The 22,477-nt window shown below is 60.0% G+C and overlaps 1 protein-coding gene across 3 annotated transcripts; it reads left to right on the forward strand.

Annotated features, from left to right (window-relative positions):
• The first annotated feature begins 4,943 nt into the window (after positions 1–4,943).
• Positions 4,944–21,911, forward strand: UCKL1 (uridine-cytidine kinase 1 like 1). Of its 3 annotated transcripts, none has more exons than XM_084296665.1 (15): positions 4,944–5,023; positions 10,828–11,021; positions 11,441–11,547; positions 11,694–11,864; positions 12,062–12,133; positions 13,022–13,211; positions 13,630–13,691; positions 17,523–17,542; positions 19,216–19,314; positions 19,698–19,791; positions 19,929–19,991; positions 20,288–20,410; positions 20,585–20,692; positions 20,912–21,068; positions 21,536–21,911. In XM_084296665.1, exons 1-15 carry the CDS (start codon positions 4,974–4,976, stop codon positions 21,610–21,612), a joined length of 1,587 nt encoding a protein of 528 aa, XP_084152791.1. In that variant the 5' UTR covers positions 4,944–4,973; the 3' UTR covers positions 21,613–21,911. The 3 variants fall into 3 exon arrangements, with proteins under 3 accessions (XP_084152791.1, XP_084152790.1, XP_084152789.1); XM_084296664.1 differs by lacking the exons at positions 4,944–5,023; positions 17,523–17,542 and adding exons at positions 8,297–8,581; positions 14,755–14,771; XM_084296663.1 differs by lacking the exon at positions 4,944–5,023 and adding an exon at positions 8,303–8,581.
• Positions 21,912–22,477: the final 566 nt, after the last annotated feature.

Genomic DNA, 22,477 nt, shown 5'->3' on the forward strand with positions numbered 1-22,477 from the left:
GGCTGCTCCCGGTTTTCTGTCCCCCCTCTTTTCCCTTCCTCTTCCCCCACTCCCTCCACCCATCCGCTCAGCCCCCCTCCCTTCCCCCCTTTTTACAAAAAAAAGGAAAAAAAAAAAAAAAAAGAGACGGAAAATAGCGATTAACCACTTTAAGCAAATCATGGACCTTGTTTCACACTGGAAAGCAAACAGGACCGAGCAAGCTGGACCCTTCTCACCCCCCCCTACCCATGTACATACCCCCCCCACAACCCCTCCAGCCCAACGGGGCCCTGCTGCCGTCCCCCCCCCGTGTCCCCCTGCCTTCCCTTCTCCCCTCCCTGTGTGAAACTGGTGACGCTTGAGCGAAAGAAAAGTGCAATAGCAGCAGGGCCCCGGTGCACGGGGTCGCTCTGCGCCCTGCCGGGGGGCTCACCCCGAGCCCCCCCTTGCCCTTATCGAAGCCTTTTTGTGGCCGCAGCCCCCCCTCGGGGGGCGACGTTCCCAAAGATGCTGGACCCGTGGGGTGGGAAGGGACTGGGGGGGACAGCAGGGTGCTGGGGGGGGACCTGGTGGCACTTTGCCCGCAGCGGGGACCTGCCCCGTGGTGCCTCCAGTCGAGGGCTGTAGGGTTTTTTTTTGTCATATTATAGGGAAGGAGCGGGGAGGTGGCACGGAGCAGGGACCCTTGGGTGCTGCCGTCCCCGTGCCGGGTGCAGGAGGGGGCTCCGGAGGTGCTGAGCACCCACAGACCCCTGGATGGAGATGGGAGAGGGGTTGTGGGTTTAAGAGAAGGTTGCAGGGAGAGAAGGACCCGAAACTGCCCGGCCACGGCGTCTCCAAAGGCTTCATGCACCGGGTGGCACGCGCTGCGCACCTCGGGGAGCCCCCATCCTGCCCCAAACGATGGCCCCAAAAAGGGGAGCAGCATTTTGGGCACCCGGCTCCTCGGTGGGGCGTGCAATGGGGACACAGGGTGAGCGTGGAGTGACAATCACAGCTCCTGCCTTCGGGCACGGCGCCGCTTCCCTTCCTGGCTTTTCTTTTCGGGGTTTTTCCCGCACGGATCTCATCCCAAATGCCTCGCTCTGGCCTGGAGGAAAGGGTCCCCGGAGCCAGCGGTGTCCGTCCGCAGACACAAACCAGGCTACCTCCGTCCTCGGGACGCGGCCCCCGGGGCACCCGCGGCGCTTTTCTGGTGGTGGAACAGAAAAAAAAAACCTCATTTCGGGTTTTCCTCCGTTCTGTTCCCCCGCCTGGGGCTCGGGAAGGTGGTGACGGGGAGGGGAGCTTCTGCTTTTTTTGGTTTTTTGGTCAGTGAAAAGCCCGTCCGAGGCCGGGGTGGCTTCCCTGGGAGCTGGCCCTCGTGCCCCAGCGGCTGTCCCACTCTGAGGGAACCCTGCTGCTGCCTCGGGCTTGGAAGCAATTAGCGAGAAAGCTTAATTAGTCACGGCAGCTCATCCCATTGGCTCGTCCCATCTTCGCTTTGATGCTATCGCCCGTGCAAATCTCATCTCCGCGGGGCTTGCGAGGAGCTGCAGGACCAGGGGTGCCCCAGGCTCGGGCAGGGAGGACGTGGGGACACGGGGACGCGGTCCCAAGAGTTTTTTCTGCATTTTAGAGGCTGCTGGAGGGGTTTTGTGCCCCCAAAAGGGCTGGGAAGCTGGCAGCTCCGTGCTAACGTCAGAGGGAGCTGCTGGATCCAAAAATCAGGGTGTTTGGGAGCTGAATGTGGTTTCCTCTTGGGCTGTGACCGTGGGGCCGGTGCCCACCTCCAGGCAGGGCGTGCCAAAACGCGCTCGGGAGCCCAGCAAATTTCTGCTCCTCAGAAATCCGCCTTCCCCGAGGGATGTGGCTGAAATTTCTGAATGCTGTGGCCGAATTCAGCTCTCAAGCTGGGAGGTGGCATCGGGAGAAGGCTCCTCCGTGTCCTGGCCCCGGCTGCGCTGGCTCCAGGTTCCCCTTGCAACCCCACCGCCCACCTTGGGGAACATCCCAGGGCTCGCCTTCATTAACACGCGATTAATTTGATTCCCATTGATTAAATCCGCAACAAAAGTTGCTTTTTTTTTGCCCAAAAAGCAGCTCCCTGGTCAGAAGGAAATTTCGATGAGGAATTGAACTCTTCAGGGTTGTTTTTTTTTTCCCTTTGATTATTTTTTTTCCCCTGCTACTCATTACTCGGTGCAGGATTTGTTCTCCCACCGCTTTCTTCTCCATAAAGAGCTGCAAAAAGCGTTGGTGGCCATGACAGCCTAGGGACACATTTCTCCTCCAGCCTGGTTGCGCCGACGCAGCCGGCGGTGAGGACACGACCCGGCCCGGCACCGGGAGCTCCCAGCTGGGGCTCAGACCCCAAGAGAAATGGGGCCAAAGTGGGAGGCGAGGGGCAGAGCATCCCTGGAAGGAGCTGGGTTCGTGCAGCAGCCCCCAGCCCGCTGCGACCAGGTCTTCAAAGCCAAGTGAGCGCACGTCCCTCGTGTCCCGGGTCCACCCAAGCTTTTTCCTCCCACGAGGGCAGAGAAAACCTTTTGCTTTGCTTCGCCGTGAGCATCTTTCTTTCCTTTACCCGCTCGGGGGAGGCTCCTCGCCCCTCGCTGCCCACCCCCGAAGCAATAACGGGATCAGCAGCTCCTGCCTGCCCCGTGGCGCGCGGTGCCGCCGCTTCGTGCTTGGAGGTGGGCACCTAAAACCGAGCGGGTGGGGGGCAGCAGGGTGTGGGGGGCGAGGCTGGCTCCACGGTGAGCTATTTTTCTGCCCTTTTATCCCCTTTCCTGCTGGGATTTGGAGACGTGGTTGGGCTGAAGCGGCCGGACCCGCTGCTTGGATGCGCACGGTGTCAGCGGGGGGCTCGGGGGCGCAGCTGCCCAAATTCATCTTCACGCCACCCGCACCCGCACATCACCGAGGAAAGGGCTAAAAAACCTCCGCGTGCTTGGGGACGGGAGGGCTCTGACCCAGCCCTCACACGAAGCCGGCCCCAAAAATGTCTCTGGTAGCTCCCAGTGCCGAAATTTGCCGTGAAACACCGGCGAGGTCGGCTCCGCACCCGCACGTGCGCCCAGGGCTGCGGGTGCCAGGGTCCCACCGGGCACACCGAGCACCCCCCCGGGGCTGGGACCGTTTTGTTCTTTTCTTTCTCTCCCCGTGCCACCCATCCCACGGCATATCCGAATGTTTCTCGTCGACGCCAGTTATTAGTGCGTAAGTGTATTTTGGGGAAAAAAGCGAAACGGAAAAAAAAAAAAGAAAAAAAAAAAAAGAAGAAAAAAAGAATTTTCAATTTATCACTTGTAACCATATATATAAATATATAAATATATATATTAAAAAAAGTGTTTATTTGCAAAAAAAATAAAATTGTTTTAACAGTAAACTATCTTATAATAAACTCCCGATTTGTGACGATCTGTTCTTTTGTTAATCATGGACAAATCCTCAGTTTGAGAGTCCTGTAACGAGCAGCTATTAACCACAGCGCCGCCGAGCACCGAGGAGGGATAACTCTATGTACTGTATGTATTAAAAGCAGCTGTATCGAATAAATGTTTATTGATTTTTTTATTCTTATTATCACCATCATCGTTATTTTGCAGTTTGCCGGGGGGGTCTGCAGGGAGCGGGCACGGCGAGCGCTGCCGTTCCCCTCCCGGGTGATGAAATCCCGTAGGGGCACGGAGGTTTGCTGCTGGGAAGGGGGCTCCCCCGGTTGAGTTTCCTCTTCAAATCGCCTTAAAATCACCTTAAAATGTTTGCCCCAGCACCACAAGCCCCGCAGGAGGGGAACGCCTTCCCCTGCACCCCCCGGCACCGTAACCCGCGCCCCGGGGTGCGTTCCTGTGCCCCGCGGCACCCAGCGGAGTCCAACAGCACCCGGGTGGCACCCACCCGTGCCCACAGCACCCACAAATGCCCCCAGCACCCCCCCCCAGGGCCCCCCAGCACCCACTGGAGCCCCTCAACCCCCCCCCGAGCCCCTCAGCCCTCCTCGAAGCCCCTCAGCACCCCCCAAGCCTCTCAGGCCCCGCTGCACCCCCCAAACCCCTCATCCTCCCCCGAACCCCTCAGCACCCCCAAACCCCCCAGCACCCCCTGGAGCCCCTCAGCCCCCCCCCAGACCCCTCATCCCCCCCGAACCCCTTAAGCCCGTCCTGAAACCCTCAGCACCCCCTGGAGCCCCTCAACACCCCCAGGCCCCCCAGCACCCCACGAACCCCTCAGCCCCCCCAGGTCCCCCAGCACCCCCTGTATATAGGGTATACCCCCCTATACCCTCCATATACCTCCCTATAACCCCCCATATGCCCCCTTATACCCCCCATACCCCCCTACATTCCCCTATACCCCCCTATACCCCTCCTACACCCCCCCACACCCTCCCTACACCCCCCCTACACCCCCTCTTATACCCCCCTACACCCCCCTATACCCCCCATACCCCCCCCATACATCCCTATACCCCTCCTACACCCCCTTATACCCCCCTATACCCCCCTACATCCCCCCACACCCCCCTATAACCCCCCTATACCCCTCTACACCCCCCTATAACCCCCATACCCCCCTTTCCCCCCCTTTTCCCCCCCCATACCCCCCTACACCCCCTTTACCCCCCATACCCCCCTCTATACCCCCCTACACCCCCCTACACCCCCCTATACCCCCCTACACCCCCCATACCCCCCTTTTCCCCCCTTTTACCCCCCCATACCCCCCCATACACCCCCCTATAACCCCCCCTACACCCCTCCTACAGCCCCCATACCCCTTTTACCCCCCCATACCCCCCTTATACCCCCCCCATACCCCCTTATACCCCCCTACACCCCCCTACACCCCCCTTTCACCCCCCTTTTCCCCCCCTTTCCCCCCCTTTCCCCCCCTTTTCCCCCCATTTCCCCCTTTTTCCCCCTATTTCCCCCCCTCACTACAAGTCCCGGCCCCCCCCGCGCCAGCTCCGCCCCGCCCGGCCCCGGCCTCTCCCCGGCAGCGCCATGGCCGCGGCCCCGGCGGCCGAGGGGGCCCCGGCGGCACCGGCCGGGAGGTACCGGGGGAGGGGGGGGGGGGACACCGGGAGGGGGTCCCGGGGGGGTCCCGAGGGGGTCCCGAGGGGTTGGGGGTGGCTGAGGGGGGGGAGCTGGAACCCGGCTCGGCCCCCCCGGGGTGAAGCAGCGCCGGGGAATACGGGAATTTGGGGAGGGGGGGGGATAAAAAAAAGGGGGGTTCGGCCCCAAAAATGGGCTCCGGGGGGCTGCGAATGAGTCCCGGGGGGGGTTTTGGGGGGTTTTGGGGGGTGGGAGGTGTAATCGGTATTTGGGGCCCCCGGGTGGGGGTGTGGGACTGGTCTTTGGAAGGGGAGGTGAATTTTTTTGGGGGGGGTAAAATTTTTTTTGGGGGGTTCTGCTGGTGTCGGTATGGGTGGGGAAGAGCCAGGGGGCGGTGGGGGTGGGTGGGGGTGGGGGTGGACGTGGAGGTGGTGGGGGGGAATTTTGGGGGGGTGGAGTGGGGTGGGGTGGGACAGGACAGGATGGGATGGGATGGGATAGATGGGTTGGGATGGGATAGGATGGGATGGGATGGACAAGATGGGATGGGATGTATGGGATGGGATCGGATAGAATGGGATGGATGAGTTGGGATGGATGGGACGGAACAGGACAGGATAGGATGGGATGGATGAGAGAGATGGGATGGGATGGATGGGATGGAATAGGATGGATGGGATGGAATAGGATGGATGGGATGGGATGGGATGGGATGGACGAGATAGGATGGGTTGAGATGGGATGGGATGGAAAGGACAGGATAGAATGGGATGGATGGGATGGGATGGAACAGGACAGGATAGGACGGGATGGATAAGATGGGATGGGGTGGGTTGGGATGGGATGGACGAGGTGGGATGGGTTGGAAAAGATGGGGTGTGTTGGGATGGGATGGGATGAGATAGATGGGATGGGATGGGTTGGGATGGAATGGATGAGATGGGATGGGATGGAACAGGATAGGATAGGATGGATGAGATGGGATGGGATGAGATGGATGGGATGGGATAGGATGGGATGGAACAGGGCAGAAAAGAATGGGATAGGATGGAACGGGACGGGATGTGGGGCATAGGGCACCGTGGGGTTGTGTAAGCCGCGGGCACTGACCGCGAGGCTGCGGTGGAGCTGCCTGTGCCGGGTATAAATAGCAGCAAGCTAATGGGATCGGAGGAGGGAGGTGTTCCCTCTGCCCCGCCGGGGGGGCTGACTCCATCCCTGTGCGGGGTGAGGTGGGGGCACCAACTGTGGCCCTGCTCGGGTTTGTAGGGGCACCCCGTGCCCCTGGGGCTGCCTCCGTCCCCCATCTCCACGCCGCCACCTCTCTCCGGGCACTTAGGGCTTCCCAAAACCTGGCAGGGGGGATGCAGCCCCCTCAGCGCTCAGACGAGGGGGTCCTGGGGCAGCGCAGCCCCGCGGGGTGCAGGGCAGCATCCAGGATCGGACCCGTCTCGGTCGTTGTGCTTTGCCGTGGCCCTTCCCCAAATCCCAAGGAGCCTTGGAGTTGTCCCGTGCCAGCGGGCAGAGCCCAGCAAACTGCACCCAGGGGTGGCACTGGAGCTGATCCATCCTGCCAGCGCTGCTTGGCTTCAGCTTGGGCACCCCCAGAGCTCTCCCAAGGACCTGGTGGTGATGTCTGGATCGTGGTGAGCAGCGGGGGGGCTCTGCTTCATCCCAGCACCCCAGGAGAGGCGAGGTCCCAAAAGTCTGCGCCACCTCTCGTGGAGAACGTCTTCGTCTCCAACATCTTCATCTCCAACATCCTCGTCTCCAACGTCCTCGTCTCCAACGTCCTCGTCTCCAACGTCCTCGTCTCAGCCCCTGTGCATTCGGACGGCCTTGTTCTTGCTCTTTTTTCCTCAAGGTATTTGGTTTTTAGGCTGAACGCTTCCTTCAGCCTCCCGTTCCTCCAGCATTTCCTCGCGGGGCGCAGGGAGCTGAGGTGGCCGCCCCAGCACGCCTCCATCCGCCCTCGCCGCGTCGCTTTCGCTCGCAATTTCAAGCCCGGCTGCCCCAGCCCTGCGATCACGGGCTTAAAAAAAAAATCTTCTAGAAGGAAGAAAAAAGTCCCAAAACGTTCACCCTGCGTGAGAGCTGGGGAACCAGGAAGCGAAGGCGCACACCCAGGGCCCTGCCCAGCGCCGTGCCCGCAGCCGCGGCGGCGCCCGGTGCCCGCGGTCGGATGCTGAGCCCCCCCGGGGGGATTTTTGTTGCTGCCGGGATTAAAATTTGGCGTGGGTAATTCCCATCCTACCTGGGAGCTCGTCTGGGACGTCGGGAGAGCCGCTGGGAGCATCGGTGCCGCCGCTCAGAGGCTTTAAACAAAGGCAGGGAAAAAAAAAAAGGCAGCGGGGAGCGTGCGATAAGGAACAGTGACACACGGGCAAGGAGAGCTTCGGTTCCAATTTCTGGTCCCCTTTTATTTTTATTTTTATTTTTATTTTTTTTCTTCTTTTTGAGGAAGATCCCAAATCGCTGCGGAAGAGGGGTTTTCATTTTTAAACTCCTGCGAGCGCTTTTCCAGCGAGAGGGGAGCTGGTGCCGAAATGGCAGGGCGCGGGACGGGCTCCTTTGATCCCCCGGGTCAAATCCTGCTCTTCGGGGCCAGCTCAGCGTTATAGGGCCAGGAGGCAGCCGCTGAGACCCCGTTCGGTGTCCGGCTGTCCCGTGGTGGTCCCGTTGGTGGCCGTGGTGCTCGGTGACCGTGGCTTTTTTGGGCGATTTCTCAGGCGCCGCAGGAAAACAAATCCGCGGGCTGCTTGGAGCCCAAACACCCGGGGTGGAGATTTTGGGGACGGGGACGAGGGGGGCAGCGGGAACGGCGGCGGTGGCGGCGTTATTCTTAGCCTGGGGGGTGTTGAGTTTCCAGGGCTTGTTTACTCCGGGGCTGCCGAGCTCGCGGGGACGGCAAAGGGGGGGGGGGTCAGATCCAACCGGCCCCCACCTGGGGGCTACAGGAGGGCGACAAACCCGCACCCACAGCCCCGGTAAGGCAGCACCGAGCCTTGTGCAGCCCCATCGGTGCCCCCCCGGGTGCCTGCTCCATCCCGGTGCCCCCCCTGGAACCCTCCCTTGCTGCCCCCCCCCCAGTGCTCACCGAGCTGCCCCGGAGCCGTGCGCTGAGTGTCAGAAGCAGCTGAAGGAGCCCCGGCCCCAAAACGAGCCCGTTCATCCGCCGCCGGGGCGTTTGGAGGAGGTGACACCCCCCTGCTGCCCCCCCCCTTTTTTTTTTTTTCCTTTAATCAAGCCAGGGCTATTAATATCAGGTAATGAACGTAATCTCTGGGTTAAGCTATCCTCTTATGCGCGCTGACCGCCCCGCGGCTCCCAGCAAAACACCTCCCGTCCTCCCACTGAGCCCCGTGGTGTCCCCCCCCCATTTCTGGGGTCGGTGCCCCCCCAGCCACACGGGGACGCTCCCCGCATGGCTCGTCCCAAAGCCTCCGAGCCCAAATTCCCCCCCAAATTCCCCCCGGGAGGTGCCCAGCCATGAGCAGCCCCCCGGCTTACGCCAGCGTCCGCATATCGGGCTGCTGGGCCCTCGGGCCCGAAGGCAGGTGAGCTCTGCCCCTTTTTGGGGTGGGTTTGGGGTTTTCTTTCTTCTTTTTTCTTCTGGTGGGGGCCTGCGAAATCGTGGCTGGCAGCTGGAGGGAAGATCAGCTTCCCCGGGGGGGGATCAGGGGGAGGATTTGGAAGGCTGGCGCCGTGTCTGCGGGGCATGGGACCGAGGAGGAGCTCTCCTGCGGGGTGGCAAGGTCAGGTTTGGGGTTTTCCCTCGCTGGCTGCAGCTGGGGTGTTGGATTTGGATGTTTTGCCCTCACCCAGGTGGGGAGTGGGCGTGGAGGGGTCTCCAATCCAGGTGGGTTTCCCCTGGCAAAGCAGCGCCGGTGCCAGCAGGGAGGATTCACCTGCGGCAAGGAGGGGAAACGTCCCCAAACCTGGGGACAGATGGGGGCGGCTGCCCCCAAAAAGGCACTGAGGGGGGGGATTCTGTCTGTACCTGCCTTGTTCTGGCACAGGGACGCGTTCTCCTGGCACGGCGGGGCTGCAGAGGATGAAGATGAGGATGAGGATGAGGACGAGGGCTGTGCTCCCCTCCTGCCCTCCCGGCGAGGTCTGGCCGGGCTCGCCGCCGGGCGCACGAAGCAGCCCAGGGGCTCTGGCTGTAAATAGTGGCCTTTCTCCGGGCTCTTCCCTCCTCAGTAGGTGCAGAGAGCGAGGTTTTGGCCCTACAAAGCAAAAGAAGAACCCAGCGGGGAAATCAGGGAGCTGAGACTGAGGGACCTTCGGAGGGGAGAGCCTCAAGTTGGCACCAGGAGCAAAATCGTGACCTTTGCAGGAGTCCAGAGCAGTCACCGCCCCCCGGAGCCGTGTTTATCTGGGATAAATCATGGGGGGCAGCGGTTGGAGAGGTGGAACACAATTTATGCAGAGGTCCAGACGTACTGGGAGGAGAAGAGGCGAAGAAGGAGAGCTCCGGGAACGGGATGAAAACGCTCCTTGCATCGGGGAGGACGAGGGGAGGATGGATCTGCTGCTCGTGCCCTCGGTGCCAGCAGCCTGGGTGCACTGCGGGCACCTCGGGGAGAAGAAAACCTTGACAGCAGCCTGAAATTGGGGGCACAGCCGAAGCCATGGGGGCAGAGCCTCCTTGTCACCGCCTGGAGCTGAGCTGCGTGGATCCGAGCTGGAGGCAGAGCCCAGCCTGCTGCTGGCTGCCAGAAACCTCTTCGGAGACCAGGATCAATCCAGGGGCTGTGCCTGGGTTTGGGGATCGTGATTTCAGCCCCAGAAACCAGGGGCTGGGCTTGGTGCTGAGCGACACCGGGGACAGGAGCTGGCACCTCGAGGCCCTGCAGCCTCGGGGGAAAACGGGAGAGGGCTCCAGGGGTGCTGAGCAAGGCTCTGGAGGTGCTGAGCGAGGCTCCGGATGCGATGCTCACAGCTCTGGCACTGATGTGGAAGCTCCTGGTGCTGGGGAAGGCGCTGCACGGTGCTGGGAGGATCACACAGAGCCACACCACGGCCGTCCCCCCCCCCCACCCCGCGAGGTGCCGGGCGGCTTTGCGCACAGATGGCCGGTCTCAAATTTTGGTCATTATCGAGAATTACCCTAAAAAGGGCTGCGGGAGAGGAGGGGACTAATCTGCGTACCAAAACGGCTTAAAACCAAGCAAAAAAAAAAAAGGTTTAAACCCTTCTGACCCTTCGGTGCCCTGGCAGAGGTTTTATCCCCACCTGGTGATTCCCGGAGGCGCCTCGTGGTCGTGCCAGGGGGGTTGCAGGGGGTTGTTTTGGGGAAAAAGCCCCATTTCCAGCTGGGATTTGTCCTCCAGCACAGCCTGCTTGTGCAGAACTCGGTGCCCCGGGGGTGGAAATCATCCTCCTGGTGCGGGCTGCAGCTTATCTCCTGGCCGGCCGCCGCGTTATCGCCTCGCAGCCACCACAACCCCTGCCAAGCGCAGAGCCCCCGGGCTCCCCCCGCTCCCCGCTGTGGGAGGACAGATCGGGGAGAGGTTTTTAGCAGCTCCAGGGCTCCCAGCCCTGCCCTGCCCACGCGGCACAGCGGGCACAAGCAGCTCTGTAGCCCCAGGAAGGGTTGAGGCTGGAAATCGTCCAAGCTGCGAGGAGAGGGCTTGTGCATGGGGTGCGTGGCAGAATTTGGCCGAGCTCTAGCTCGTTTTTGGCCTCCATCCCTTAGAAAAGTCTTTCGGGGCACCCCGCCGCCCTCTGTGATGGCACTCGGTGCTCACCAGAGCCCTCGGTTTTTTATTTAACCCCTGCTCCCTCTTCCCATCCCCAGCAACAGCAGCGCCGAGTCCTTGGACCGCCTGTACCCGGCCGTGGGGTCCTCCAAACCTCCCCGAAAGCGCACCACGAGCCAGTGCAAGTCGGAGCCGCCCCTGCTGAGGACCAGCAAGAGAACCATCTACACGGCGGGCCGGCCGCCCTGGTACAACGAGCACGGCACCCAGTCCAAGGAGGCCTTCGTCATAGGTAGGCAGAAACAGCTCGAATTTCTCCGGCAGCATCGGTGCTGTCCTCTTGGAGACCTGATTTGGGGTTCCTGCTTCCTCCCGCGCTCCCACAACCTGCTCAGAAGCTGGAGGCTGGCTCCATCCTGAGCTGCTCAGCCTCGGGGAGAGTCCTCGCGGATATTCCCAGAGCTTGTGGGTTGCCTGAGTGGTCACGAGGGATTTAGCCTCGGCTGTTCCCGTGCCAGCTCTCCCCTCGTTACACAAGCACCGCGTGAGCCGTGCGCGTTGCTGGCACTTCCAGCGCCTTTGGGCGTTTCAGGGATCACCTCGCCCAGCATCTCCCTCTTTCACTGTGTCCCCAGCATCAGAGCAGCCCCCCCGAGCCCCTCCTGGGGTCTGGAGGGGATTTCGGGGGCTTCCTCCCCTTCTCTCTGGCAGGTCTGGGAGGAGGCAGCGCCTCCGGGAAGACCACGGTGGCCACGATGATCATCGAGGCTCTGGACGTCCCCTGGGTGGTGCTGCTCTCCATGGACTCCTTCTACAAGGTGAGGCAGCCGTGGCCTTGATGGGGAAACGTGGAGCGGGTTCAGAGACAGCCTCCTGCTTCCCCTGGCCCTATTTGGGGCAGGAGGAGCGACGGCTGCCCCAAAAGGGGGACGGCCACAAGCCCTAAACTCCTCTCCGGGGACAGGTATTGACCAAGCAGCAGCAGGAGCAGGCGGCCAGCAACGATTTCAACTTCGACCACCCCGATGCCTTCGACTTCGACCTCATCATCGCCACCCTGAAGAAGCTGAAGCAAGGCAAGAGCGTGAAGATCCCCATCTACGACTTCACCACCCACAGCAGGAAGAAGGAATGGGTAAGGGACACCGAGGGGCGCAGGATGGGGTGGGGGGGGGACTGCCGGGGTGAGAGCAGGGTGCGGGTTTTGGGTACCCCAAAGTCACCCCAAAGCCTGGGAAACAAGGAGCTGATCGTTCTTCTGGGTTTATTTTATTATTTTTTGCTGGAGCGGGGGATCTCTGAGCTCTAACCACATCGATTCTGCCTCCGCAGAAAACCCTGTACGGCGCCAACGTGATTATTTTCGAAGGCATCATGGCTTTTGCGGACAAGGAGCTGCTGAAGGTGAGTTGTGTGTCTTGTCCAGCTTCAGGGTGCGGGAGAAACAGTCCTGGGCTCTTGCAGCAGCAGGGGAAAAGCCCCAGGCTTTAAGCAGAGGCCTTGGTCTCTGCTGTTTGTGTCCAGGAGCCAAGTGGTGACCCGGGCCCTGGCAGCGACGGTGCATAAATACGCCCAGAAATAGCACACCTCCACCCCGCGTCTCAGCTTGCACAGCCAGAGGCAAATCTGGCTGAGGTTCTGCTCTGCAGAGGGTTGTGTTCCCAGGGCGGGCTCATCCAGAGCTTCAGGCATTCCTGGGAAGTGTTTGGGTCCATGGAAAATGCTGCAGGGTGGGGGTGAGCCACGCACAAGCTTCACCAGGCTCAGTCTAGGAAGTTCGCTCCCCTGCCAAGCGTTTGTGCTGCAGCTTTCCTGGAGCAACGATGACCTCCAGTGGACAGCTGGGTAAATCCCCGAGGAGCTTTTCCTCCGAATATCCCTCGGTTCTGTCTCTGGAGGCTGGGGGCAGCGTCAGGGATCCCAGCCCCAGAGCTGTCCTGCTGTGCCTGGCTCCCTTCCAGCAGCAGCGAGCCGCGGCTCCTGGATTAACCCGCTGGTTTCTGTCCTTCCAGCTCCTCCTCGCCCTTAAATACCGTCCCACCAAAGCTCTGGGGGTGCTTAGAGGCATGATCTGGAGCAGGACGGGTCCTTGGGGGCAGGAGGCAGTGTCTGAACTGGCAGTGCCTGTAAAGGCAAAGCTCGCTGCAGCCCGGAGCCGTGCAGAGCAGATTTCAGCTCGGTCAGAGCCGTGCCGTGCCTTGGGCTCAGCCTCCCGGCTGTGCCTGCTGGAGGCCAGCTCCTGTTCCATGCTCCTCCTGCTGGGATTTCTTCCCTCCCCTCTCATTCATTCAGCTCCTGGACCTGAAAATATTCGTCGACACGGACTCGGACATCCGCCTGGTGCGCCGCCTGCGCAGGGACATCAGCGAGCGCGGCCGTGACATCGAGGGCGTCATCAAGCAGTACAACAAATTCGTCAAGCCCGCCTTCGACCAGTACATCCAGCCCACCATGCGCCTGGCCGACATCGTGGTGCCCCGAGGTACCGCCCGTCTGCCTGGGGCCCGGCGGGCGAGGGCAGGAGAGGGGCAAAAGCAAAGGTTTTTGCAGGCGAGAGACCCAAAAACTCGCCAAAAGCAGGTTCCTGGGGAATTCGTGCCGCTTTTCCCTCAGCTAGTCCTGCCCTACAAGCGCCGGTAGCTTAGAAATTTAAAAAATATCAAGATATCTAGATATTCTATCTAATATCTATATTATTATTTATATCTAATATCTATCTATATTCTAGATATTCAATAATAAATTACCAAAGAGCAAGGTGGTAACAGCAGGGATGTCTCCTGGTGGATGATGCTTTGCGGGAGTAGGGTTTATTTTTGAGCATAGCGGGGAATTTGGGGAAGGAGCTTGTCGTGGTTAGCGCTGTGGCCTTCACCTCCTCTGTTCTGCTTTTGCTTCAGGGAGTGGGAACACGGTGGCCATCGACCTGATCGTGCAGCACGTCCACAGCCAGCTGGAGGAGGTAAGAGGTGCTTGTGAGGGATGGGGGGACCCTCGGGGTGCCGGGTGCCGAGGTGGGAACGGGCTGGCATCCCTCCGTGCTCCTGGGCTGTCCCCAACAACTCCTCCAAGCCCTGCTCCTCCAGCCCGGAGGAGCCTGCCTCGTCCCAGCGAGCACAAACCCTCGCTGCACGCTGCGGTCCCGCAGCAGCCTCCATCTCCCCGGGACAGCAAGTGATCCACGGACAAAGCAGCCGTCCTCGAGTGATGCTGGACCCGCACCCAGCATCGCGCCGAGCCCTGCAGCGCTCCTGCTCTCCGGCTCTGGCTTCTCCTCTTCGCCCCTTGCAGCCACTGCTGCGCTTTTGGCAACCCAGAGCCCGGTTTCCCACTCGTTGGGTGCATCCCGTGGGGAGCAAAACCTAAAAAAAAAAAAAAAAAGTCTTGTCCTGTTTCGCTCCCAGCTGCGTGTTGCCATTCCCTGGGCAGCGCAGCCCCCTCCCGCTGCCCCACGGCGCCGGGCTGCTTTGTAGCTTTCGTGTTCGAGCTGTGAAGATGCTCGGGGTGATACCCGGGGAGCAGCACAGCCTGGGGACGGACACCCCAAAAGCCAAGGGCTCGGTTCCTGCAGGAGCCGTGCAGCCTCTGGTGCCCGTGACAGCACCGTGCGTCCTGTGCCTGCTCCGGCACAAAACCAGGGTGGAAAAGTTCCCCTGGGGACACCCCAGGGCTGAACTCTGGCAGCTCAGGAAGCTGCTTTCTTGCTAAACCCTGCTCCCAGGGCACAGGAGCCAAGCCCAGAGCCCTGGCATCATCTCTGGCATCAGGTGGAGGGGGAATGGAAGTTTTCTTCCAGCCCCCCCGAGACGTGGCAGGGAGAGCAAATACTGCGAGCCAGGCGAGGGGTTGGCTGGGGGGCTCACGTTTACCCGGGGAGGGGAAGAAAGGGGAAAAAGCTACATGGGAATTAGCATGGGAATGCAGGAAAATATTCCTATTTCTCCTTTTCTTTTGTCTTGAAACGACCGTGTGGTGTTGGCAATGCTTAATACCGGTTGCGTTGTGTCTTTGTCTTGCTGCCGCAGCGTGAACTCAGTGTCAGGTAAGAGCCCCCTAACCCTGCCCTGTCTGTGCAGCCCGAGGCATTTCCAATGCCAGGCACTGCTTGGCCTAAACCCCGACCCGCTGGCGAGACCGATAGCTCCCGAATCCCATGGCAAGAGGCCACGAGTCCCCGGTTTTGGGGCCAGCAGGGACGGGGCCGGTCCTTGGGGCCGTGTTTGTGCCACGGGGGCGCCGCCAGGTCTGTAGCCGGGACCCTGCAGGAAAGGGGGGCTCCACGTCCCGGATTTTGCTCTCATTTCCCTTCCTCCTCCAAGACGAGCGGTTTTGGAGCCTCTCTCCCTCCCCAGCCCTGGGGACGAAGCCGCAGGAGGGAGGTGACAGCCCCAAATCCCTCACCGGGCATAGGCTCTGGGAGACCAGGCGACCCGTTTGGCCGCAGCCCAGCAGGATTGCTCCTTTCCCAGGACCCGCAGGAGGATGCTGTGGAGCAGGCAGCGATTTACGCAGCCTCTTCAGCCTCTGCATCCAGGTGGGACCGAGGCTCTCTCACTTCCATTAGGCAGCCAGCGAGATTTACGGGTATCTCTGCGGTCCTGCAGAGGGTTTCCATTTAGATCTCCATCGTTGTACGGAGACACTTAGCACGAGTAACCCCCAGATTTACATGAGGCACACAGAAAGCTTTTAAAATACCTACGGTGGACAGGAAAAGGCTCTCCGCCTTCCGTATTTCTGCTTCAGTCATTTATTTCCCAGACTAAGCGACCAGATGTTTGATTTTCTCTCGGGTTTTCTGCTTGTTTAACACCACGGGGCCCGGCATTTCCCTGCGTGAGCTTCCTGGGGTGTCCGGAGGCTCAGGTGGGAAGTTGTTCCTTAGCACAGGGAGAAGTTTTTTACCCGAAATCTTGCAGGGATGACATCAGGGAGCAGGCTGTGTGCGTGTCTGCATGCCCATATCTGTGTGTGTATGTATTTATATTTGGAGGATTTCCTTTCTCTCTGGTGATTTTCCTCTTTAATGGAGCTGGCACTCAGCACAGGCGATCTTTTGAACTTTTTGTGCGCCCTCTAAGCCAGGTACTCAGCAAAAGGTTGAGGCAACGTGAGCAGTGTCCCGAGAGCAAATTTGGAAGGAGAACTCTGACCCCTGCAGTCATCAAGGCCGCAGAAATGTGCGTGCTCCGTTTCAGGCCCCTGGTTTCCATTGATGCCTTTGCCAGAGGGTCTGGAAAAAAAAAATCCTGTGAAATTGAAGTTTTTGCTCCTGGCATCGTGGTGCTTTCAAAGTCGGGGCAGCTCCCGGCGGCCCCACAGCCCTGCGAGGTGGATTTAGGGACGGGCACCGGGCTCCGTGCTCCTGGGGTGCCATCGAAAGCGATTCCTCGTCCTGAATGGCTTCATCCAAATGTCACACGTGTTTTTCTGATGCCACCACCCTTTGGTGGCCGTGGGGACTCAGCCAGGCCTTGGTGGCAGGTAGGATAGGAGCGGGATGCTCCGACCTGGCCCCACATTTAACCACGGCGCTGCGGGAGGTGTGATTACCTTCACCTGCTCCCTTCCCACCCATGCCCGGGTGTTTCTCCTCGTGCCCCGCAGCAGCAGAGGGACCCGTGTGTGTGTCCCCAGCCTTTTTTCTGCCCCTTCTGCACCGTTTCAGCAACAAACCCAGCTCTCGGAGCTCTTTTCAGCTTTATCCCTCGCCGATCGATCCTCCTTCCGCTCCGGGTCGCGATGGGCTCGGCGTGCCCTTTGCCGATTGTGTCTTTAAATATCAGCCCGTGGCGTGGCTTTAATAGCCCTGGTTTGAAATGTCGGCCGTGAAAGCCAGCTGCTGGCCGTGTTTCGTGTTTGAAATGCCCTGACTGCATCAGCTCCTTTGTAGCTGGATGTCTCTTGTCTGCTTCCTGTTTGACGGCGCGCTCCACAAAGAGCTGATGTTCCCTGAGCGATGCTCACCCCCCTTTTCTCTCTTTTCTCTTCTTCTTTTCTCTTCTTTTTTTTTTTTTTTTTACCTTCGAACCTTTTGTTCTGAGGGAGGGGGAAAAAAAAAAAGATAATAATGAAGTTTCCAAACGGAGACGTTCTTCTTGCCTGGCTGAATTTTCCGTCGCCGTCCTGCCCCGAGAGGAGGAAGGGGGGGGCAGGAAGCTCGCAGGCAGGCTGCGGGTGCTGGGTTTGGGGACCAGATCCCCCCCTGGCAGGGCTGAGACCCCCCCAGCCCCCTGCCCGCGAGCCCCCGTGCGAGGATGGCGGATTTGGGTGAAGGTCCTGAAGGTTTTCCAGCTGCTGGTGGTGGGTTGAGGGCTGCCTTTCTCCAGTGTTCCCAGTGCTCCCAGTGCTCTCGGCTCTCCAGGACTGGGGCAGAGCCCCCCCAGCGTGCCAGGAGGGGGGGGGGACGTGCGGGACGAGGCTCGGTTTTTGAAGCTCCTGCACTTATTTTGGGATTTCAGGGCTTCGAGGAGCCCAGGAGCTGCGGAACCAGCTGGGACAGGGACGTGGCAGTCCCCACGGTGGCACCAGGGTTGGTGACAGGGGACAGGGCCACCGAGGAAGGGGCTTTTGGGGGCTGTATGGTGCCAGCCCGGGCACTGGGCTTTTTTTTTTTTTTTTTTTTTTTTTCCCCCCCCCTTTTTAACTAATGCCGGTGCTTTCTCCTTTGTTCCATGTCGTCTTTGTCCCTCTCCCCTTAAAAAAAAAAAACAAAAAAACAACAAAAACCCACAAAACTCTGCTGTTGCCCGGTCTTGTCTCCCCCCGAACGTCCCTCCCACCCGGTGACCAGAGGAAGCTGCGCTGGGATATGTGAGGAGCCAAAAAAAAAACAAATAACGCTCACGGCCGCGGTGGGGGTGTGCCACTAACCGCGGGCAGCGCAGTGTGAGCCGCACTAACCCGGGCGGGGGTCCTGGGGCAGGCTGCACACCGGGTCCCGCTTTGCTGGGGGGCTTCGTGGGCCAAATTGGGACTTGGGGAGGGTCCCGAGGTGGTTTTTGTTTTTTTTTTTTTTTCTAGCCCTGTTTTTTTTTTTTCTAGCCTCATTTGAGCCCGTTCCGCAGGGAACGGGGTTGCTCGCAGACCACGGGCTCAACCCCAGCACCTGGAGCTGCTCTGATTTTGGGGACAGCAGTTTCCAGCCCCAAAAACCCCGCTGGGGTTGGGAGAGGAGGGTGTGAGTGCGGTGCCGGGGGCTGATCTCTGCCCCCCCCCAGCCCCGGGAGCAGGCAGCAGCGCTCACCCCTTGCAGCTTTGGCTCAGTGGGGCCGCGTTTTTGGGGCCAGGAGGGGGTCCGGGTGGTGGCCACGGCCCCAGAACCTGTCCCTGGGGCCGGGTCCTGCAGGAGGGGGCAGAGCTGCATCTCTGAGAGCACCTACCCTAAATTTTGGGGGCTAACGGGGTGAGCTCGCTTCGCTGACGGCTGCTGCGGGGTCTTGAGGGCTGCTGGTCCCAGAGGGGCAGGGGGGGCTCTCCGGACCCACAGTGGGGGCGCAGCCTGCCCCGTGTGCTGCCTCGGCTCTCGGGATCCTTCCCCGCGTGGCTGGCAAAAGCAAAAAGGAGCCCTGAAGCTCCCCCAGGCCTTGGGAATGTCTCGTTGGGCTTTGTGGATGGAGACCTGGAGCCATGGAGCCCTGCCCTCCTCCATCCCCCCCCCCAGTCATCTTCTCTGCCTTCTCCTCTGCTTCTGTGCCTTCCGTGTGCGCCTGCGGGCGATTAATCCAAGGTTTCTGCTGGATGGCGACTCTTAATCACCCGCTGCTTTGTGTCTGTTTGCTCTCTTCTCCTCCTCCCCGTCCTCTCTCTGAGCGGCCGCTGGCACGTGTTTGTTTGGGGTTTTTTTTTTGGTGTGACGTGTGGCTTTGTGACCCCAGCCCTCCTCCCAGACAAAGTGGCTTTGCCCCATATCCTGCCCGGCCCCCGGGGAGCCCAGCGGCTGTGACCTTCAGCTCGTTACAGACCCAGAGGTGATTAATGGGGCTCCATTGTGCTCTTCCCCCCTTTCAATGGTCTTCCCTTGATCCCAGAATAGCTCCCGGCCCTATTACTTACGTGGAGATGACTCAGGCAGCCGGCCCCGCAGGCACAGCCTTGAAGCTGTTCCCAATTCGGGATGGATGCGTGCTCACCCGGTGTCCTGTGCTTGTAGGGTGGCACCGAGCCCGCTACGATATCTCCTCCTCACCCCATGAGGCGAGGATCCATCCCCCAGCTCCAGCTCCCGAGCGGGAGGACGTTGGGATTTTGGTTTTTTTTTTGGTTAAATCCCGAGCACCCACCCCCTGCCCCTTCAGCAGCAGCGGGTCCCTCCGTCACCGCGGGGTCCCGGGCAGGGCTGGCCGCTCGTTGGGCTCGGCCAAACGTCCTCGGTGTGAGTTTGCAGGAGATTGGGCATCTGGGAGGATGGCTCCGGCCGTGTGCTGTGCACCAGCCCTCGGGAACCTCGCCCGGAGCCCCTTTCTGACCCCGTTTTTGGTTTTCAGGGCCGCCCTGGCCTCTGCCCACCAGTGCCACCCTCTCCCGCAGACCCTCAGCGTGCTGAAGAGCACCCCTCAGGTGAGGGGCATGCACACCATCATCAGGTAAAGCCCCCCCCGGGACGGGACGGGGCTCGGATGGGGTGGGCTTGGCTCATTTTGGGCTCCCGAACCCTCAGAGCTCAACCTGTGCCCTGCCCCAGGGCTTGGGGACGTGGGACAGGGGAGCCGAGAGGGGGTCCTGGGTGTGGGAGTGTTGCTGGGGTGCTCTCAGAAGCTGGAAAATGCTCCCTCATCTTGCTAACGATTTTTCTGCTTTTTACCTTAAAACTTTTCACCTTAAAACACCCTAAAACTCAACCCGTGGGCCCCGTGCAAACAAGCAGCTGACAGCCAGCTGGGGCAGGGGCTTTCCCTGATGTGCTGGGGCCGGGGGGGGGGGAGCACATTTTGGTCTCCAGCTTACGTTTCTTTTCCTTCCCCTCCAGAAACAAGGAGACCAGCAGGGACGAGTTCATTTTCTACTCCAAGAGGCTGATGCGGCTGCTGATTGAGCACGCGCTCTCCTTTCTCCCTTTCCAGGTGGGTTTGGGGCTGGGTGACGATGCCCTGTCCAGCCCCACTTTCTAAGGGACCAGCCTGGCTGTCCCCCTGTCACCAGAGCTCCTCTGAGAGCCGTGCCAGTGCTTGTGGTAACACTTTTTGTGTGTTTTTCGTAGAGTTGTACAGTCCAAACCCCTCAGGGACAGGACTACGAAGGGAGGACGTACAGTGGGAAGCAAGTAAGTGGAAACAAGAGGTGCCGTGTACCCAAACTGCCTGGTGGGGTAAGCTGAAAGCCCTCTGCCTGCAGGGGGAGGACAACCCTGGCCTCTCAGGGCTTCCACCAGGCCCTGGGGATGGTTCCTGCTGCCACGAGTGTGCCAGCAGTGTCACCGTGCCACCACTCTGGGAGGCAGGAGCAGCGCAGCCCTCTTTGGGACTGCTTTGGGGTTGCCCGTGAGAGGTCCCGAGGTTCGAGGCCAAATGGCACACCTAGAGAACCGTGCCTTCTCGCTCCATCTTCCCCGCGCTGCAGATCACCGGGGTGTCCATCCTGCGGGCGGGCGAGACGATGGAGCCGGCGCTGCGGGCTGTGTGCAAGGACGTGCGCATCGGGACCATCCTCATCCAGACCAACTGCAACACGGGCGAGCCGGAGGTAAAACCAAACCCCCCCCCCCCCCCCGAGACGTCTCCTGCTTGTTGGCCTGCACCCTTCTAAAAGAAGGGCTGGGGGTGCCGCGTTGGCTCCACTCTGCCCATCAGGAGAGGTCCCTGCGCGAAGCCTGCAGCCCCTGAGCTGCTCTCGCCTCTTCTCTCCCCTCCTGCCCAGCTCCACTACCTGCGGCTGCCCAAGGACATCAGCGAAGACCACGTCATCCTGATGGACTGCACGGTCTCCACAGGCGCAGCAGCTATGATGGCCGTGCGGGTGCTGCTGGTACGGGGGACTTCAAGGGGGGTGCGGGGCCGGAGGTGGGCTGACAAACGGTGTTTGACCCCAAAAAAACCTTCAAAGGGCCAGCCACAGCCCCACTGAAGCTGGTCCGTCCTTGCAGAGGGTGGTGTGGGTTACAGCAAGAGCTGGAGTGGCTCTGTAAGCACCCTGTAAGCTCCTCGTCCCACACACCCCCGTGCTCTCTCCGTGCCTCTCCTGTAGGATCACGATGTCCCAGAAGACAAGATCTTCCTCCTCTCCCTGCTTATGGCAGAGATGGGTGTCCACTCAGTCGCCTACGCTTTCCCCCGGGTGAAGATCATCACCACAGCTGTGGACAAGAAGGTGAATGACCTGTTCCGGATAATCCCTGGCATTGGTGAGTCCCTGGGGGTAGAAATGAGCAGTTTCAGAGGAATTTTCCTGCTGCCGTGCGGGTGGTGGGATCGAGGTGCACGCTGAGCACTGTCAGGCAGCCGTAGCCTCGTGCCGTGAGCCTCATCCAGCCCAAAACTGAGAATCTGGGCTGTGACAGCTGGGGCAGACCAGTGCCCACCTCATTTCCAAAGCTGCCACCTGAAACGAGCTTGTCCTGAACAAGCTCACCGTGTTCTTCTGTCCTCACCTCTGCTGTGCCGGGAAACAACCCTGCCACAGCGTGCTAAAACAGCCTGCGGGGTGCTAAAGCAGCCTCCAGGCTGCTCCAGTTTTGCTGCTACCCAAATTTTAGTGCCGTTCAAGCTGTCGGATAAACCTGCTTTTGTTTCTTCGCCTGCTGGGCAGCCAGAAGCCTGGTCCAAGGCTCCTGCAACGCTGCACCGTGGTTGCAATCTTTTCTCCCCACAGGGAACTTCGGCGATCGGTACTTCGGGACGGACGCTCCTCCTGACTGGAGTGATGATGAAGATGCTCTTAGCACTTAGCTGGACGTGGAGGTGCCTCTGGTGGCAGGCAGCTTCAGCACCGCACCTTAACCCCTTCTGTCCATCGCAAAGATTTCTCCTTTCTCCTCACCAAGCATAGATATTTTTTTCAAATCTTACATTGGAGATCTAGGGCATATTTTTTCAAAGAAACACAAATCCTAGTTTGACTCTGTGGACAGTCGCGTGTCCCAGCATAGAGTGGAGTTAATTTATTTTAATTTAAATATTTGCCTATATAACTTATTGGAGATATTTTATAAAGAAAAATAATAAATTTTTTCTCTGGTTTTCTTGAATGGAGCCATTGCTTGTCACAGCCCGGGGTTGACAAAAAGTCATAACCCCTTCAGGACCGCCACCCTGGGAGATGCTGCACGTGGAGGTGGATGCTGCTGAGGGACGCTGACCCTGCAGCCATAGAGAGGTTCTTGCAGCTCTGTCTTTTGGCTGAGCTACTTACAGCAGGCTGCTCATTGCATCCCTCCAGTAAGCACTGAAGTCCTTACACCCCTGTGAAGCACGTGCCCTCAGTCCTGCTTGCTCTAAGCCTCAGAGCTGGTGGGGACAGAGAGCTCTTTGTGGCCTTGCTGCAAGGGTGGTATAACCCCCCTCAAACCAAGGCTTTCCTCCTGAAGCAGGGCTGGGGCAGGAGGAGAACCCACCACCCCTATTCCCCAGCTCCCTCTTCTTGCTGCCTCGCTCCAGGGAAGAAATCCCGTGCTCCAGATCCGGGTGAAGGGCTGGTCCCGGAGGAACAGCTGTTCCTCCTTTCTGCAAGGAAGCTGAAGTTCAGCTGGGATCGCCTCACGCTTGGGGTTAAAAAGCACCAAGCCCTTGTTTCAGTTCAGCAGCCGAAGTGAAA

The sequence above is a fragment of the Netta rufina genome (assembly GCF_964035555.1).
Source record: "Netta rufina genome assembly, chromosome: 16".
NCBI classification, from domain to species: Eukaryota; Metazoa; Chordata; class Aves; order Anseriformes; family Anatidae; genus Netta; species Netta rufina.

What these genes read in the sequence shown, in the direction of transcription:
- UCKL1 (XM_084296663.1), top strand. Translation starts at nt 8,514, where the DNA reads ATGAGCAGCCCCCCGGCTTACGCCAGCGTCCGCATATCGGGCTGCTGG. An exon ending in CCATGGACTCCTTCTACAAG is followed by an intron (nt 11,548 to 11,693) that starts GTGAGGCAGCCG and finishes CTCCGGGGACAG; the next exon opens with GTATTGACCAAGCAGCAGCA. An exon ending in CGGACAAGGAGCTGCTGAAG is followed by an intron (nt 12,134 to 13,021) that starts GTGAGTTGTGTG and finishes TCATTCATTCAG; the next exon opens with CTCCTGGACCTGAAAATATT.